Source organism: Nicotiana tomentosiformis, chromosome 8 (genome assembly GCF_000390325.3).
Source record: "Nicotiana tomentosiformis chromosome 8, ASM39032v3, whole genome shotgun sequence".
In the NCBI taxonomy this organism is placed as follows: Eukaryota; Viridiplantae; Streptophyta; class Magnoliopsida; order Solanales; family Solanaceae; genus Nicotiana; species Nicotiana tomentosiformis.
Genome location: NC_090819.1, coordinates 52,060,824 through 52,077,348, shown reverse-complemented (window position 1 = coordinate 52,077,348; position 16,525 = coordinate 52,060,824). Strand labels below are relative to the sequence as shown.

At 40.3% G+C, this 16,525-nt stretch overlaps 1 protein-coding gene across 1 annotated transcript; it reads right to left on the bottom strand.

Moving 5' to 3' along the window:
* Positions 1-9,185: 9,185 nt before the first annotated feature.
* On the bottom strand, positions 9,186-9,560 carry LOC138897471 (uncharacterized). The gene has a single exon (XM_070183442.1). The coding sequence runs from the start codon at positions 9,558-9,560 to the stop codon at positions 9,186-9,188; it is 375 nt and encodes a 124-aa protein (XP_070039543.1).
* Between the last annotated feature and the right edge of the window lie 6,965 nt (positions 9,561-16,525).

Here is a 16,525-nt window from a genome sequence, read left to right as displayed (position 1 = left end):
CTTTTTTCCTTCATTAGTTCAACTCTAAAGCCACCCAAGTTCCTTGCATACTTCTTCTATGCAAATTTTACACTTCAAGTGCTTTAAGTGGTAAAAGTATCAAAATAATATCAATTAAGAATAAAAGAGGATAGGCTTGTAATATAGGTGCCAAATAAACGTCTATAGGATCAAAAGGCTTAACTAGGGATAATTATATTTCTGATAAGCAACACAACTCAACAAAAGCTAAAAAAAAATCCTAAAATTATTTTGCAAATCGAGCATCACCTAATATTTCGCTTCAACTCACATACCAGACAAGTTCTAGACACATATGAAAAAATATGGACTGTACAAAAATCTCCCCACACATGATGCATGACTCACTAAGGACGGTCCATTCCGACCCTCAAACCAAAGCAAGTATTCACGGAGCCATGAGATATTAAGGATTAAGCACAAAGTGAACACAAGTCAAGAAAAAGAGACATTTGTGTCATAAGACATGCTATCCAATTTATCAAGGCATCATAAACAATTTCAAAACATAGGGAAGATACTTCACATGTCAAAGACTAAATATGCAACTACCAAACAAGTTAAAGGCGCCTAGGAATCTCATCTTTCTTCATCCTTTTATTCCCTAAATACTAATCTACTCTAAAAATAAAAAAACTACTACCCGATTTAAACTACATCCCTTGGAAAAGAATCAAGACACAAAGAAAAATTACGGGTGATTATTGCTACCTAGAAAACAAAAGGACATATTTTTGGATCTTTCTATTTTTCAAAAAAAAATTTTGATTTTTTTGTTAGAAGTTAATCCCTCAAGAAAACTGTCAAGAAGATCCATCGTTGGGAAAAGTCTGATCATTTTGCCAGTTTTTTTTTGCTTTCCGATGTTTTCATTTTTTTAAAATTAAACTACTACTAAGTACTACACTAATACTTTTTTCCTCATTTTTCTCTAATTAATCAATACTAAAATATAAAATAAAAAGCTAATTTAAAACTAGATTACAGGAATGAAAATAAGAAGCTACATGATATTAATATACTATTTACAAACCAACGAGAATCCCCATCCCACACTTAAGTTATGCAATGCATTTAGTGCATATTAAATCAAATAAAATTAGAAAGGGTAATAAACAACTCCCTGGTCACTCCTCCTCGTCCTCCTCAGCATAGAAGGCTCTATCAGTAGCCTCCCAATCATTCTTATCATTAGCGCCCAATCATCACCACTACCCTTCAATGGTTCCTCCTTTGGCTAAACTGACCCAGGCTCCGAGTGCTTAGGGGTGTTAATAACTTCATCATCAGGCAATCGCTGGCCGTCACCAAACCCTACCAACTACTGGGCATGAGCATTGAGTGGATAACGCTCATTCAAGTGTGCTCGCTCCTAGGAAGTAGCTGGCCTCCCACCAATTTGCAGTTGCAAGGTCAGGCATCACATGGAAATGTGCCATACAATTGTCATCTAAAGCTTGATTCTCGGAACCAGTCAAAACGGACCCATCATCATCCTCTTTAGCACGAACGCTAGTAATGTCAGTACCACGGAGTGCTGCAGGAATGATTATATCAAACTCTAGCTCTTCATCAACCTCTTCCTTCCTCAAGTAGTGCGTCAGCATATTGCCAAAGAACAATTGATCTGCCATCTTACTTCTCCTGACTTGCGCCATCTGGTGGCGTATCAACTGACCTACATTCACCTTTTGACCGGTCATCAAAAAGTATAGCAGACAAATCCTTTCTCTCCCAATATAATGTCATGCTCACAAGACAGCAATTGAGCATTAATCAACATTAACCAAATTATTGCCTCCAATTTTAACTTCTTCTTTGGTAATTTGAGGTGGCGGTGGGTCCTTTTGTAATGAACCCAAGCACCATTAGAACTGACACCAGACAAAGTGTGGTGAATCTCCTTATAAGTCAGACGGACAATAAAGATGGCGAACAGAGCATGTGGGACATCAGGCGCCCCCAAGTGGTTATAGAGGGCGGTAGCAGATATATCAATGAGTCTCCCTCGAATCGGCACAAGCTTCTCCTCCTCCTCTAGATCCCATCCAGCATAGAATTCTCTGACTAAGCTCACATTTATATCACCTGGATTCTTGAACAAATAGATCAATCCCAAATCATATATGGACTGCCAAATCTCCGGGTGCTTGGATTTCAACCGGTGCTCCTCCACCGCCAAGTCCAGATGCATGTTCCTTGGATGACAATTTTTATACCACTTTCTAGTTGATGAAGGTACACTCTTCATCCCATATTCCCACTCACCTCTATTCCTAGGTTGGGATGCTACCATAGCTTAAACCTCTTGCCTCCCTGCATTTTGGCTACTAGACGTAGCCTCACCTCTATTCCGCTTCTTTAGTGGCAATGCGGAAGAAGATGTCTTCCCCTTAGTTGGGGCTTTGGCCTTGACCTTACCCTTGGCCTGAGGTTGTGCACTTAGAGTCAGATTCACTATGTGTACCTACAAACTTCACCATTAGTCAACTTGTTGAACCATGAATCAAAGCAAAAAGTGGTCGTAACAACCCCACACTTAAGAGTATATCACATGGTTTATCAATTAAATCAAGGTTACTCAGACTTTTCCTCGTGCAATTAAGCATAATAGTATCCTCAAGTCAACTAGTTCACATGTAATCTCAATGTATGCACTGCACTTTAACCACATACCCTATCTCAGGTGAGCCACTCCACATTTAAAATTTCATGATAAGTAAGCTCACATAATACTAGTGTATCAATCCTAGAGACTTGGGCTCAAATTGGGATAAAGTTTGCCTTTCAGGAATTTTAGCGAACAGTTGGTGCGCACTAGTTATGTGTCAGGTCATGTGTGGGTGAGGGATTGCTTCACCCTCCAAAATCGTCTTGGGAATTGAGTGAAAACACTCTTTCAATAAACCACAATAATATTCCTATAGGGTTCAAGGGGTTGGGACAAGTGTAGCACAAGTCACCATTAACATATTCACAACCTAGTAAATGTTCTTCAACTTCCAATAATTCCAAATAGGAGAGAGAGAAAGAGAGAGAGAGAGAGAGAGAGAGAGAGAGAGAGAGAGAGAGAGAGAGAGGATGATCATACCTTGGATATTGAAGAGTGTCACGACCACAAAATCCCACCTGAGGTAGTCGTAATGGCACTAAGTCTCTAAGACTAGGTAAGCCTAACATTCATTAATAGCTTAACCGAAATAAGAAGTTAGGATAATAAAATAAACCGATAAAGCCCATAATAACTCTAAAACGAAACATCATTAACAAAATCCCCAAAATTGATAGAACTGAGTCATAAGCTCTAAAGAAATGAACTAGAAACTCTAATACACACTGTTTGATAATAGGATAAATAGTAGTAAAGCAAATAGCACAAGGTGACTCTGAGGCCCGCGAGCGTCGAGTAGGTATACCTTGAAGTCTCTGGAAAATAACTGAACGATCATTGGCGACTGGCAGGAGCAGGTGTACCTTGATCTACAAAAAATGTGCAGAAGCGTAGCATGAGTACACCACAATTTTCACGACCCAAACTGGAGGGTCATGACTAGCACCCGGGCCATACTTGCCTAGCACCAATGTACATTTTATCTAACCTTTCTTATTATCTATAAGGGCCGACAAGATCAACATAAATTATAGACATGAATCATGAACAATCAACAATGACAGATAATGGCATGAACATACGTAACATGGGCCGACAAAGCTGTCATGAAGTTATATATAAGGTACGAGCTGACAAGCTGCCATGAGAGACTATACAACAAAAATCAGCCGACAAGGCAATCCAAACTATACATGAGTCGACACCTGTCTATGAGCCTGTAAAGGAACATAAGTGCTGCAACATTACCGGAACAGGACCCCGACATACCCATAATGTCTATAACAAAAATGCATACCAAGATCACGGCAAGTCTGGAGAAGGGATCTCGCCAATAACCGCTGAACTGCGTAGCCTACTGTGGTTGGGGAGCTGTGTCTACATGTCTATCAGGACCTGCAGCGCGACATGCAGCATCCACAAATAAAAGGGACGTCAGTACGAATAAAGTACCGAGTATGTAAGGTAGGAAGGAATAAATAAGAACAGTAATGTAAGCATGGATAGAGAATATACAACTTCTAACATCCGAGTGCCTCTGAGGGCGAGTGACATGAAATTCATGATCCATATATATATATATATATATATATATATATATATATATAGATACTCTTAAAAACATACGCCTTTGTGGGCATCATCATCATCATATCGTACCGACCGTAATAGGCTCCGTAAAAACGTACTCGTCCATCACAAGGCACGGTAGAATCGTACCTGGCCACGTGGATCTCGGTGAAATCCAACAGATCAGTGGTTGCACAATAGGTGCCATACCCAGCCGACTATAGCGTGGCTCGGTAGAGTAAAATAGACACATATATATGATGCGTGCTGGACTCATTGGAATCACATTCTGAACCTTTTGGAGAGACGTAAGATCGGTATCCTCCGTACACGTTATTAGGACTAACTTTTCATCAAGAATCTTATAAGAATCGGGAAGTACGAACAACATTGATAACATAAGAATAAGAGAAGTAACATCAACATCAATCGTTCCATAAGAAGGGAAACAATGTAAGTACTGCTAACTTCTAAGAGTGGAGTATCTTTGGAAGCTCGTTCATTACATTATGTACAATCGGAGTCGTGCAAAAGAAGGAAAGGGATAGCCTCACATACATTGTATATACTTCCCAACCTCAAGCTATGCAAAAGTCACGACTCTTTAGTCTACAATAAGAGAAATGATACTATCGTTATCGTTTAAGCGTCATAACTATTATGTATCGACCGCAACCTATTTTACAATGAAACACACAGTACCTCCCCTATTATATGACTTCCCACAAGTTAAAACAATCACCAAACAGCCCAAACAACACCAATAATAATCATATTGAGCCTCCCAAAATAGTCCACCAACCAACAACATTACTAACAAGCCTTTCGATATATATCTAAAAAGTTCTAGCTTTAACGACTAAGTCGTAACTTGGATAATCTTAAATACATGTAGGGTAAGATGTTACTTACCTTTAAACAGAAAGAACAACTCCAATTTGACCTTAATTGACCACGAAATATCCTTCCAATGCTGCCACAAGAACAAGGAAGCGAAGTTAGCAATCAATTAGGGTTTTTCGGTACTAGAATCACTTTGGAAGACTTGAAATCACCTAGGGTTGATATTAAAAACTTGAGGGAGTATTTTACCGAACATAAACCACTTAAAAAAACCTCCCACACGAGCTGAAACCACACAAAAATCAGCAATAACAAGATGAACAAGAAACTTACTAGCGCCACGGGATTCCCGACACTTGATTTGTGTTGTTTGCCATTTGTTTGGGTCTTGGATCATGAGAGAACCTTGAGAGAGTATTTTTAGGTGTCTAGGGTCTTAATAAAATTAAAATAATGAGTTAAAATGGGGTTAAGTCATCTCATATATATCAATATATCACAACCGCCTATGTGGGCCCCATACAGAGCTGCTTGCGCAGTCTTGCAAAAATGCGAATATCTCTCTACTCCGACATCGTATAGATGAACGGTTTAATGCGTTGGAAAATAGACTCATAAATATTCAAATTTGTGTTTATAGCACCCCATAATTCGAAGTAAATTGGGATAAAAGCTTAGTAACATTTGACCTAAAGTTTAAATAAAATTATGAACGTAAGTTGCGACAACCTTTGTCGACTTTTGTTTCATATCTCGTTTGACTTCAAGACTTATGATACAGATATTATATGATTCAAATACCTTAAAACACGAAATCTTGAGGCTATTAAGTACCTTTAGTTTTATCCAAAAATACGGGTTACAACATCCTTGATTCGTTTATCTTCTAATATTTGTTAACCACTCTTATACACCCTTGTATCATTTAAGACCAATAGGATTAACTTCTTATCATCTCAAAGATAATCTCTTCTCGGATTTACGTCTACTAACTTACGACATGATCTAACTACGCGAATATGGGTTGTAACACCCTCCCCCCTCCCCCCAGGAACATTCGTCCTCGAATGTAAGGGTTTATGGGGAGTCTAACTCATCGTGGATTCCGACGGAAATTTCCAGTTGAGTTTCCCCTATAAAATTGACACTAGCCAAACTTGCAAGCAGTTAAATCCAACCTATGGCCTCACAAGTCTATACAAAGCAATATGGATATGTATATTATCTGCATATCACCATTTTGTATTAAGGAAGAGTATTTTTAAGATATTGCTTACCTCATAGAGACATTTCGGCTTCCATTACTTCATGCGTTCCCCCAACATCCTCGTTATCTTCAATCTGGAATAGGAAAGGGTATTTAGACTTCATATCCTCTTCTGCTTCCCATGTCATTTCTTCCGTATTCTTGTTCCTCCACAATACTTTGACGGAAGCTACATCCTTTGTTCTAAGCTTGCGGACTTGTCGATCTAATATAGCCACTGGCACTTCTTCATATGATAGATCCTCTGTAACTTGTACATCTTTGATAAGGACGACCCGAGAAGGGTCTCCAATACATTTCCATAACATAGATACATGGAATACCGGGTGGACAAATTCCAATTCAGATGGCAATTCTAACTCATAAGCAACATGTCCAATTTGTCGAAGGATTTTGTAGGGCCCGATATACCGCGAACTCAGCTTACCTTTCTTCCCAAAACGCATAACACACTTCATCGATGAGATCCTTAGGAAAACACGATCACCAACCTCAAACTCTAGATCACGACGTCGGACATCAGAATAATACTTTTGCCTACTTTGCGCCATCCTCAGTTGTTCTTGTATCACTTTCACTTTCTCAATGGCTTGGTGAATCAGATATAGCCCATATAATTCTGTGCTAGTCGACTTTGAACCATCCAACTGGTGATCTACATCTCCTCCCGTATAGTGCCTCGTACGGGGCCATTTTAATACTGGAATGGTATCTATTATTGTAGGAGAATTCTATGAGTGGAAAATGGTCATCCCAATTTCCCTTGAAATCTAGAACACATGCTTGTAGCATATATTCAAGTGTCTGAATGGTACGTTCAGCCTGTCCGTCAGTCTGCAGATGGAATGCAGTGTTGAGATTCACTTGTGTGCCTAAACCTTTCTGAAAAGACCTCCAAAAGTTAGACGTAAATTGAGCTCCTTGGTCTGATATAATAGATACCGCCACACTATGAAGCCTAACAATCTCCTTGATATACAACTTCGCATAATCTTCAGCCGTGTAAGTTGTCTTAACTGGCAGAAAATGGGTACATTTTGTAAGTCGATCAACTATCACCCAGCCCCACTAGTGGGATTACTACTGGGTTGATGTTGATCAACTATCACCCAGATGGCGACAAAATTATGATAAGAGTGAGGTAATACAATAATGAAGTCCATATTAATCACCTCCCATTTCCAGGTTGGAATCTCTATATTCTGAGTCAATCCACCGGGTTTCTGATGCTCGATCTTTACTTGTTGACAATTAGGACATTGGGCTACAAATTCTGTAATAGACTTCTTCATGTTATCCCACCAATACTGCTCCTTAACATCATGATACATCTTTGTCGAGCCAGGATGGATGGAATACTGATGAATCTTAATCATAATCTTCTCTTGCAACCCTGCCACATTAGGCACACATAATCGGCCCTGGTATCTCAGTGCCCCATCTCCTCCAATCTCGAAAGCCATAATTTTACACTGCTGAATGCTCTCTCTCAATCGTACTAAGGTAGAATCTTCATATTGCTATGCTTTTACCTCGACTACCAAAGATGATTCTGATGTATTCTGTACAGTAACACCTCCGTCATCAGAGTCTAACAATCTGATTCTCATACTGGCTAGCTGATGAAGCTCTTTAGTCAACCCCTGTCTACCTGCCTCAATGTGTACTAAGCTTCCTATTGACTTACAACTGAGAGCGTCAGCCACAACATTGGCTTTACCGGGATGGTACAATATCTCGACATCATAATCTTTCAGTAATTCAAGCTACCTACGCTATCTCAAATTCAACTCCTTCTACATGATGATGTATTGTAAACCCTTGTGATCTGTGTAGATGTCAACATGGACGCCATATAAGTAGTGCTGCCATATCTTCAAAGCATATATTACTGCAGCCAATTCCAAATCATGAGTCGGATAATTCTTTTGCATGTTTCTTCAATTGTCTCGATGCATAAGTAATCACCTTCCCACGTTGCATAAATACGCACCCCAAACCTATACCTGAGGCATCACAATATACCACATAACCTTCTGTTCCTTCTAGGAGAGTGAGCACTCGCGCGGATGTCAATCAATTCTTTAGCTCCTGGAAACTACGTTCACAAGTGTTAGACCACTGGATCTTGGTAGCTTTCCGTGTTAACATAGTCAATGGTGATGATATAGAGGAAAACCCTTCTACAAACCTCCTATAATATCCTTCTAGCCCCAGGAAGCTGCGAACTTCTGACGGTGTTGTAAGTCTCGGCCAATTCTTCACTGCACGATCTTCTGAGTGTCGACACTAATACCCTCGTCAGATATAACATGGCCAAGCCAGAATTCACACTTGGAGAGCTTAGCATATAACTTACGATCCTGAAGGGTCTGTAATACTATCCGCAAGTGGCCCACATGTTCTGCCTCAGAACGAGAATACACTAGAATATCATCAATGAATACGATCATGAACACATCAAGATAGGTCCTGAATACACTACTCATGAGATCCATAAAAGATGTTGGGTTGTTAGCTTGAATGACATCACCAAGAACTCAAAGTGCCCATATCTTGTCCAGAAGGCCGTCTTTGGAATATCCTTCTCCTTAACCCTCATCTGATGATACCCTGAACTTAAGTCAATCTTGGAGAAATACTTGGCACCCTGGAGTTGTTCAAACAGGTCGTCAATCCTTGGAAGTGGATACTTTTTCTTTATAGTAAACTTATTCAACTGTCGATAATCAATACACATCCTTAACGACCCATCTTTCTTCAGCACGAACAAGACTAGCGCACCCCAAGGTGAAGTGCTAGGCCTAATGAATCCCTTATCCAGCAAGTCCTTCAACTGCGCCTTCAACTCTCGCAACTCTATCGGGCCATCCTCTATGGAGGGATAGAGATCGGTTGAGTGTCAGGCAACACATCAATGCTAAACTCAATCTCCCTTTTAGGAGGAAGGCCTAGGAGTTCATCCGGAAAAACATCTAGAAATTCATTGACCACAGGGATTGATTGTAGAGTAGGCGGCTTTGCCTCCACATCCCTAACGCGAATGAGATGATAAATGTAACATTTTAAGATCATCTTCCTTGCCTTAAGATAGGAAATAAACCTACCTTTCAGCGTAGCAATGTTCCCCTTCCATTCGATGATGGGTTCACCAGGAAACTGAAACCTAACCATTTTCGTACGACAATCAACATTTGCATAGCATGAGGCTAACCAGTTCATTCCCATTATCATATCAAAATAACCCATTTCTAACTCAAATAAATTTGCCGAGGTTTGACGACTACAAATCATCACTGTGCAACCTCTATATACCCTTCTAGAAATCTTAGAATCTCCTATCGGAGTGGATACCACAAGTGGTTTACTTATCAATTCAGGTTCAACGCCAAACTTATTAGCCAAAAAGGGTGTAACATATGATAATGTAGATCCCAGATCAATCAACGCATATACATCATAAGAAAACACAGACAATATACCTGTAACAACATTCGGAGACGACTCAAGATCCTGTCGACCTACTAGAGCATAGGTTCGATTTTGATTACCACTTGAACTCGACACTGCACCTCTACCTCTACCACGACCTATCGACTACTAAAACCCTAGTGCTGGAGGTCAAACTGATGAGGAAGAACCAGACACAGATCCAGTTGGCTGAGCCACACCACCACCTCTTCTATTAGGACAATCCCGCATCATATGGCCAGGCTGTTCGCAAGAGTGGCACGCATCGGAACCTCAACGACATAGTCCAAAGTGGGCCTTGCCGCACTGATCACAACGAGGTGTTGGGGGTCTTGTCTGACAAGTATCCCTATGATACTGTGAGCTTGATGCCCGTGAACTCTGACCTGGACCAGAATAGGTAAATCGATCATACCGAGGCCTCTAAAACTGTGGAGGAGCACTAGCTATAGGTGGCGCCGAACTCCTCGAAGATGGGGGCCTGATACTACTTCTGAAGTCATCAGAATACCATACAAATCTTGCCCTCTTATGCTGGCCCCTATTATGCTCCCTATCTGCCCTTTGCTGGCGCTTACGATCCTCTAGTGTCTAGGCATAAGCCTGAATATGGGAAGTATCCATGCCCTCTACCAAGGAGGCTGTCTTGCACTCATTTATCAGATGTGGTCCCAACCCGTTCATAAATGGGTGTACCCTATCGCTCATCTCGTCCACCATATTGGGAGCATACCTTGCTAAAGAATCAAACTGCATACTATACTCTTGCACGCTCATATTAACCTGTCGAAGGTTTAAGAACTTATCAGCTCTAGCTCGTCGTATCTCAACTGGCAAGTAGTGACGAAAAAAGGCCTCAAAAAATTCCTTCCACACAGCTGGAAGAGCGTTCAGACCCCTAGATCTCTCCCAACTATCATACCAGAAAACCGTTAAATCCCGTAACTGATAAGAAGCCAACTCTACTACCTCCGTATCACTAGCATGCATAACCTGTAGTGTGCGATGAACCTGATCAATAAATGTCTGCGGGTCCTCCTTGGGGTCTGATCCGGTAAACACTGGAGGGTCTAGAATAATAAAATCACGAACTCTCGCACTAACCGGTTTATCAGCTGCACCGGTATTCTGCCTCTGAGCCTGAGCAGCTACCAATCTAGTCAACAACTGCACTGCACTGCACATATCGTGGTTTGTAGTTCCAGATGGAGGAACTGGAGGTGCTGGGTCCCTCCTAATATCCTCTGGAGGAGACGGAGTAGATGAGGTGTGAGACAGAATCTCACTTTGGCTTGCTCTGGATCGAGGCACCTGACTGGTACCCTCTTCCGCAACTGTATCAAGTCGTCTACTAATCGCTTGCTTCCTAGTCAAAGGCATCGCTGAAATAAAACAAGGTGAATATTAGAGATGAACACTTACTACTCAACTCTACGCACGATCTAGATTCACGAAGAAGGTAACAACCCTAGATGTCATGTAGCCTCCTGATTATAAATGTGGCATGCTACACATCCATAACCAAGACTCTACTAGACACGGCTCATAGACAACCCCTAGGACAGACTTGCTCTGATACCAAGTTTGTCACGACCCAAACTGGAGGGTCATGACTAGCACCGGGGCCATACTTGCCGAGCACCAACGTACATTTTATCTAACCTTTCTTATTATCTATAAGGGCCGACGAGATCAACATAAATGGTAGACATGAATCATGAACAATCAACAATGACAGATAATAGCATGAACATACGTAACATGGGCCGACAAAGCTGCCATGAGAGACTATACAACAAAAATCAGCCGACAAGGTAATCCAAACTATACATGAGTCGACACCTGTCTATGAGCCTGTAAAGGAACATAAGTGCTGCAACATTGCTGGAACAAGGCCCCGATATACCCATAATGTCTATAACAAAAATGCATACCAAGACCACGGCAAGTCCGGAGAAGGGATCTCGCCAATAACTGCTGAACTGGGGAGTCTACTGTGGTGGAGGAGCTGCGTCTACCTGTCTATCAGGACCTGCAACACAACATGTAGCATCCACAAATAAAAGGGTCGTCAGTACGAATAAAGTACCAAGTATGTAAGGCAGGAAAGTATAAATAAGAACAATAATGTAAGCAGGGATAGAGAATATACAACTTCTAATATCAGAGTGCCTCTGAGGGCGACTGACATGAAATGCATGACATATATATATATACTTTTAAAAACATACGCTTGGGCATCATCATCATCATATCATACCCGGCTGTAATAGGCGCGGTAAAAACGTACCCGGACATCACAAGGCTCGGTAGAATCGTACCCGGGCATGTGGAGCTCGGTAAAACCCAACTGATCAGTGGTTGCACAATAGATGTCCTACCCGGCCGACTACAGCGTGGCTCGGTAGAGTAAAATAGATACATATATATGATGCGTGCTGGACTCACTGGAATCACATTCTGAACCTTTCTGAGTGACGTATGGTCGGTATCCTCCGTATACGTTATTAGGACTAACTCTTCATCAAGAATCTTATAAGAATCAGGAAGTACCAACAACATTGATAACATAAGAATAAGAGAAGTAACATCAACATCGATAGTTCCATAAGAAGGGAAACAATGTAAGTACTGCTAGCTTCTAAGAGTGGAGCATCTTCGGAAGCTCGTTCATTACATCATGTACAATCGAAGTCATGCAAAAGAAGGAAAGGGATAGCCTCACATACCTTGTATATATTGCCCAAACTCAAGCTATGCAAATGTCACGACTCTTTAGTCTACAATAAGAGAAAGGATACTATCGTTATCGTTTAAGCGTCGTAACTATTATGTATCGACTGCAACCTATTATATGACGAAATGGACATCACCTCCCCTATTTATATGACTTCCCACAAGTTAAAACAGTGCAAACAACATCAATAATAATCATATTGAGCCTCCCAAAATAGTCCACCAACCAATAACATTACTAACAAGCCTTTTGATATATATGTCACAAGTTCTAGCTTCAACGACTTAGTCGTAACTTGGATAATATTAACTACATGTAGGGTAAGAGGTTCCTTACCTTTAAACAGAAAAAACAACTCCAATTTGACCTTAATTGACCACGAAATATCCTTCCAATGCTGCCACAACAACAAGGAAGCGAAACTAGCAATCAATTAGGGTTTTTTGGCACTAGAATCACTTTGGAAGACTTCAAAATCACGTAGGGTTGATATTAAAAACTTGAGGGAGTATTTTATAGAACATAAACGACTTAAAACAACCTCCCACATGAGCTGAAACCACACAAAAATCAGCAACAACAAGATGAACAAGAAACTTACTAGCGCCACGGGATTCCCGACACTTGATTTGTGTTGCTTGCCCTTTGTTTGGGTCTTGGATCATGAGAGAACCTTGAGAGAGTGTTTTTAGGATACTAGGGTCTGAAGAGAATGAAAATAATGAGTTAAAACGGGGTTAAGTCATCTCATATATATCAATATATCTTAACCGCCTATGTGGACCTCGTAGAGAGTTGCTTGTGCAGTCTTGCAAAAACACGAATATCTCTCTACTCCGACATCGTATCGACGAACGATTTAATGCGTTGGAAACTAGACTCATAGAAATTCAATTTGGTGTTTATAGTACCCCATAATTCCATGTAAAGTGGTATAAAAGCTTAGTAACATTTGACCTAAAGTTTAAGTAAAAGTATGAACGTAAGTTGCGACAACTTTTGTCGACTTTTGGTTCATAACTCGTTTGACTTCAAGATTTATGATACAGATATTATATGATTCAAATACCTTATAACACGACCTCTTGGGACTATTAAGAACCTCTAGTTTTACCCGAAAGTACGGGTTACAACATCCTTGATTCGTTTATCTTCTAATATTTGTTAACCACTCTTATACAGCCTTGTATCATTTAAGACCAATAGGATTAACTTCTTATCATCTCAAAGATAATCTGTTCTCGGATTTACGTCGGCTAACTTACGGTATGATCTAACATACGTGAATATGGGTTGTAATAATAATGGTACCCAATAAGCATCAAGCCTAACCTCGGTAGAGTAGTGACGAGGCCAGGTCAAGACACCAACTAGGACAAGAAAAATAAAGCAGAGTATGATATACACTAATAACGGAAAGCGAGGAAATAAATGATAACAAAAAAGTATAATAATGTAGACTAACACCATAATTTAAGGCAATAAAGGCAACAAGGAGTGAACACATGATATGAACAACAAGCAATCAAATACGGACAATTAGAAGTAAGACAAATGAAGAAATAACAAAATTGTTCAACCAACAAGCCTTTTAACAAAGAACGTACAACTAGAATCACAACCGAGGTACCGCACCTCACAATCTCATATCACAAGTCACAACCACAATCTTCCTTATATCACTGCGTGAGCCTTGCATTTATTTTGAAAAACATTTTTCCCGAAATAGCTACACGCGTTTTAGCCCCCTTATCTCACCGCGTGGCTTCAAGTAATTCCCTTACTAGCAACACGCGTATAAATCCCACCTTACCTCACCGCATACATATCAACCCCTATCCTTATACTACTACATGTGTATCAATATCACAACACAATAACCAACTCGTACCAAACATGCCCATATGCCACAACACTTGCCAAAATCAACAATACCAATGTCACCATAACATATAGCCCACGGCACAACCACAATGTGAACAAGAATCTCAATATCAACAAATTAATGATAAATACTCAACGATGAAATATTTCTTAATAATCAACAACATCAACCTCAATTTGAACAAGAATCTCAATAACAACAAATGAATGAGAAATACTAAACGATGAAAGATATCTTAATAATCAAGAACATCAACCTCAGTGTGTCAATAGATTTCACAATTTCAACATCAATAACCCAACAAGAAGATATTCCCACGAACTGACAACTTCAAGTAAGAGTAATTCAACAATAAAAGAGGTGCATGACAATAAGAGAGGTAACAACATAAACTAAAGCATATAAGAGAAGATATAACAATAAAAGATAAAACATGTGCTAACAACGTCAATTAAAGCACGTGAGAGTAAATTTAACAATGGAAGATATAACATGTTACGGCAAATTCAATTAAATGCATGGAAAAAGTCCAAAAATCTAAACCGGTCAAGATACCACATATAAGCCCGTGTACACATACGTCACCTCATGTACACGCCTTTCTCATAGTTCAAATAATGCAATCAACCCAAATCTTAAGAGGTAGTTTCACCCACACAAAGTTAGACAAGATATTTACCTCAAACAAGCTAAATCAATACCCTAATAGGACTTTCCCGCGTAGATCCAACACGGGACGGCCCGAATCTAGCAAAAATAACTCAATACCATAAATACAATATATAGGAAGCAATTCAAGATAATAAAGTTTCAATCATTAGGAAAATTGTACAAAAAACCCCAATCTTTCCCATATAAATCACCAACTAAATGATAAAAACAAATATGGATTCATGAATAATGAACAAATCCGAGTAAAAAACACTTACCCCAATCCAAACCTTGAAAATTCCCTCCAAAATTGCCCAAAACTGAGTTCTCTAACTCAAAAAGTAGGAAATGAAATAAAACCATTTATCTAGCCTATTTCTGCCCAGGCATTCTACATCTGCGGTCCAATAGTCGCATCTGCAAAACTAATCATCGCTGATATGGCTTCACTAAAGATTTAGCAATTTTCGCCTCTGTGGACCAAAAAATGCATCTGCGCTTTCGCTTCTGCAGACCCAAAGGCACATCTGCGCGTCTGCTTCTGCGTGCCATCAACCGCACATACGGTCCCTCAACACTCACCCAAATTCTATTTTTGCGGACCAATCGCTGCTTCAGCGGTTGCACACCTGCGCCCTATTGTCCGCACATCCGAACCCAGCTTTCCAAGCCCAAACTCGCACGTGCGGCCATTCAAGCGCTTCTGCGGCATTGCACCTACGGTCCAAATAGCGTAGGTACGAAAGCACCAGACCTTAACAGTTCAGCAATTCCTTCTGAGTCTCCAATCGATCCGAACTCAATCTGAAACACACCAGGGGCCCTCGGGGCCCCATTCAAACATACATCAAGTCCCAAAACACAACATGAACCTTCTCAACACGAACCTACTCGAGACCTTAATCACACCAAACAACATCAAAACTACGAATCGCACCCCAATTCAAGCCTAATGAACTAATGAACATTCAACTTCTAAAACTAATGTCGAATCATATCAAACCAGTTCCGAATGGGCTCAAACTTTGCATGCAAGTCTCAAATGACACAATGGACTTACACCAACTCCCAAAACAAAAATCTGAAATAGTTATCAATAAAGTCAACCCTCGGTCAAACCTATCAACTTTCCAAGCCTTCAATTACCAACTTTTGCCAAACAGCACCAAATCAACCTACGGACCTCCAATTCCATATCCGGACATATACCTAAGTCCAAAATCACCATACAAAGCTATTGGAACCATGAAAACTCCATTCCGGAGTCGTCTACACAAAATTTAAACTCCGGTCAATTCTTCCAACTTAGGCTTCTAACTTTGAGACTAAGTGTCCCAATTTACCTCGAAACATTCTCGAAGCCAATCCAACCACCCCGACATGTCACATAACCACAAATGAACACAGAAGAGGCAATAAATAGGGGAAGGGGGCTACAATATACAAATCGATCGGCCAGGTCGTTACATT

Excerpts from the sequence above, each read along its gene's own strand:
- LOC138897471 (XM_070183442.1), bottom strand. The coding sequence starts at position 9,560 with ATGGGTTATTTTGATATGATAATGGGAATGAACTGGTTAGCCTCATGC.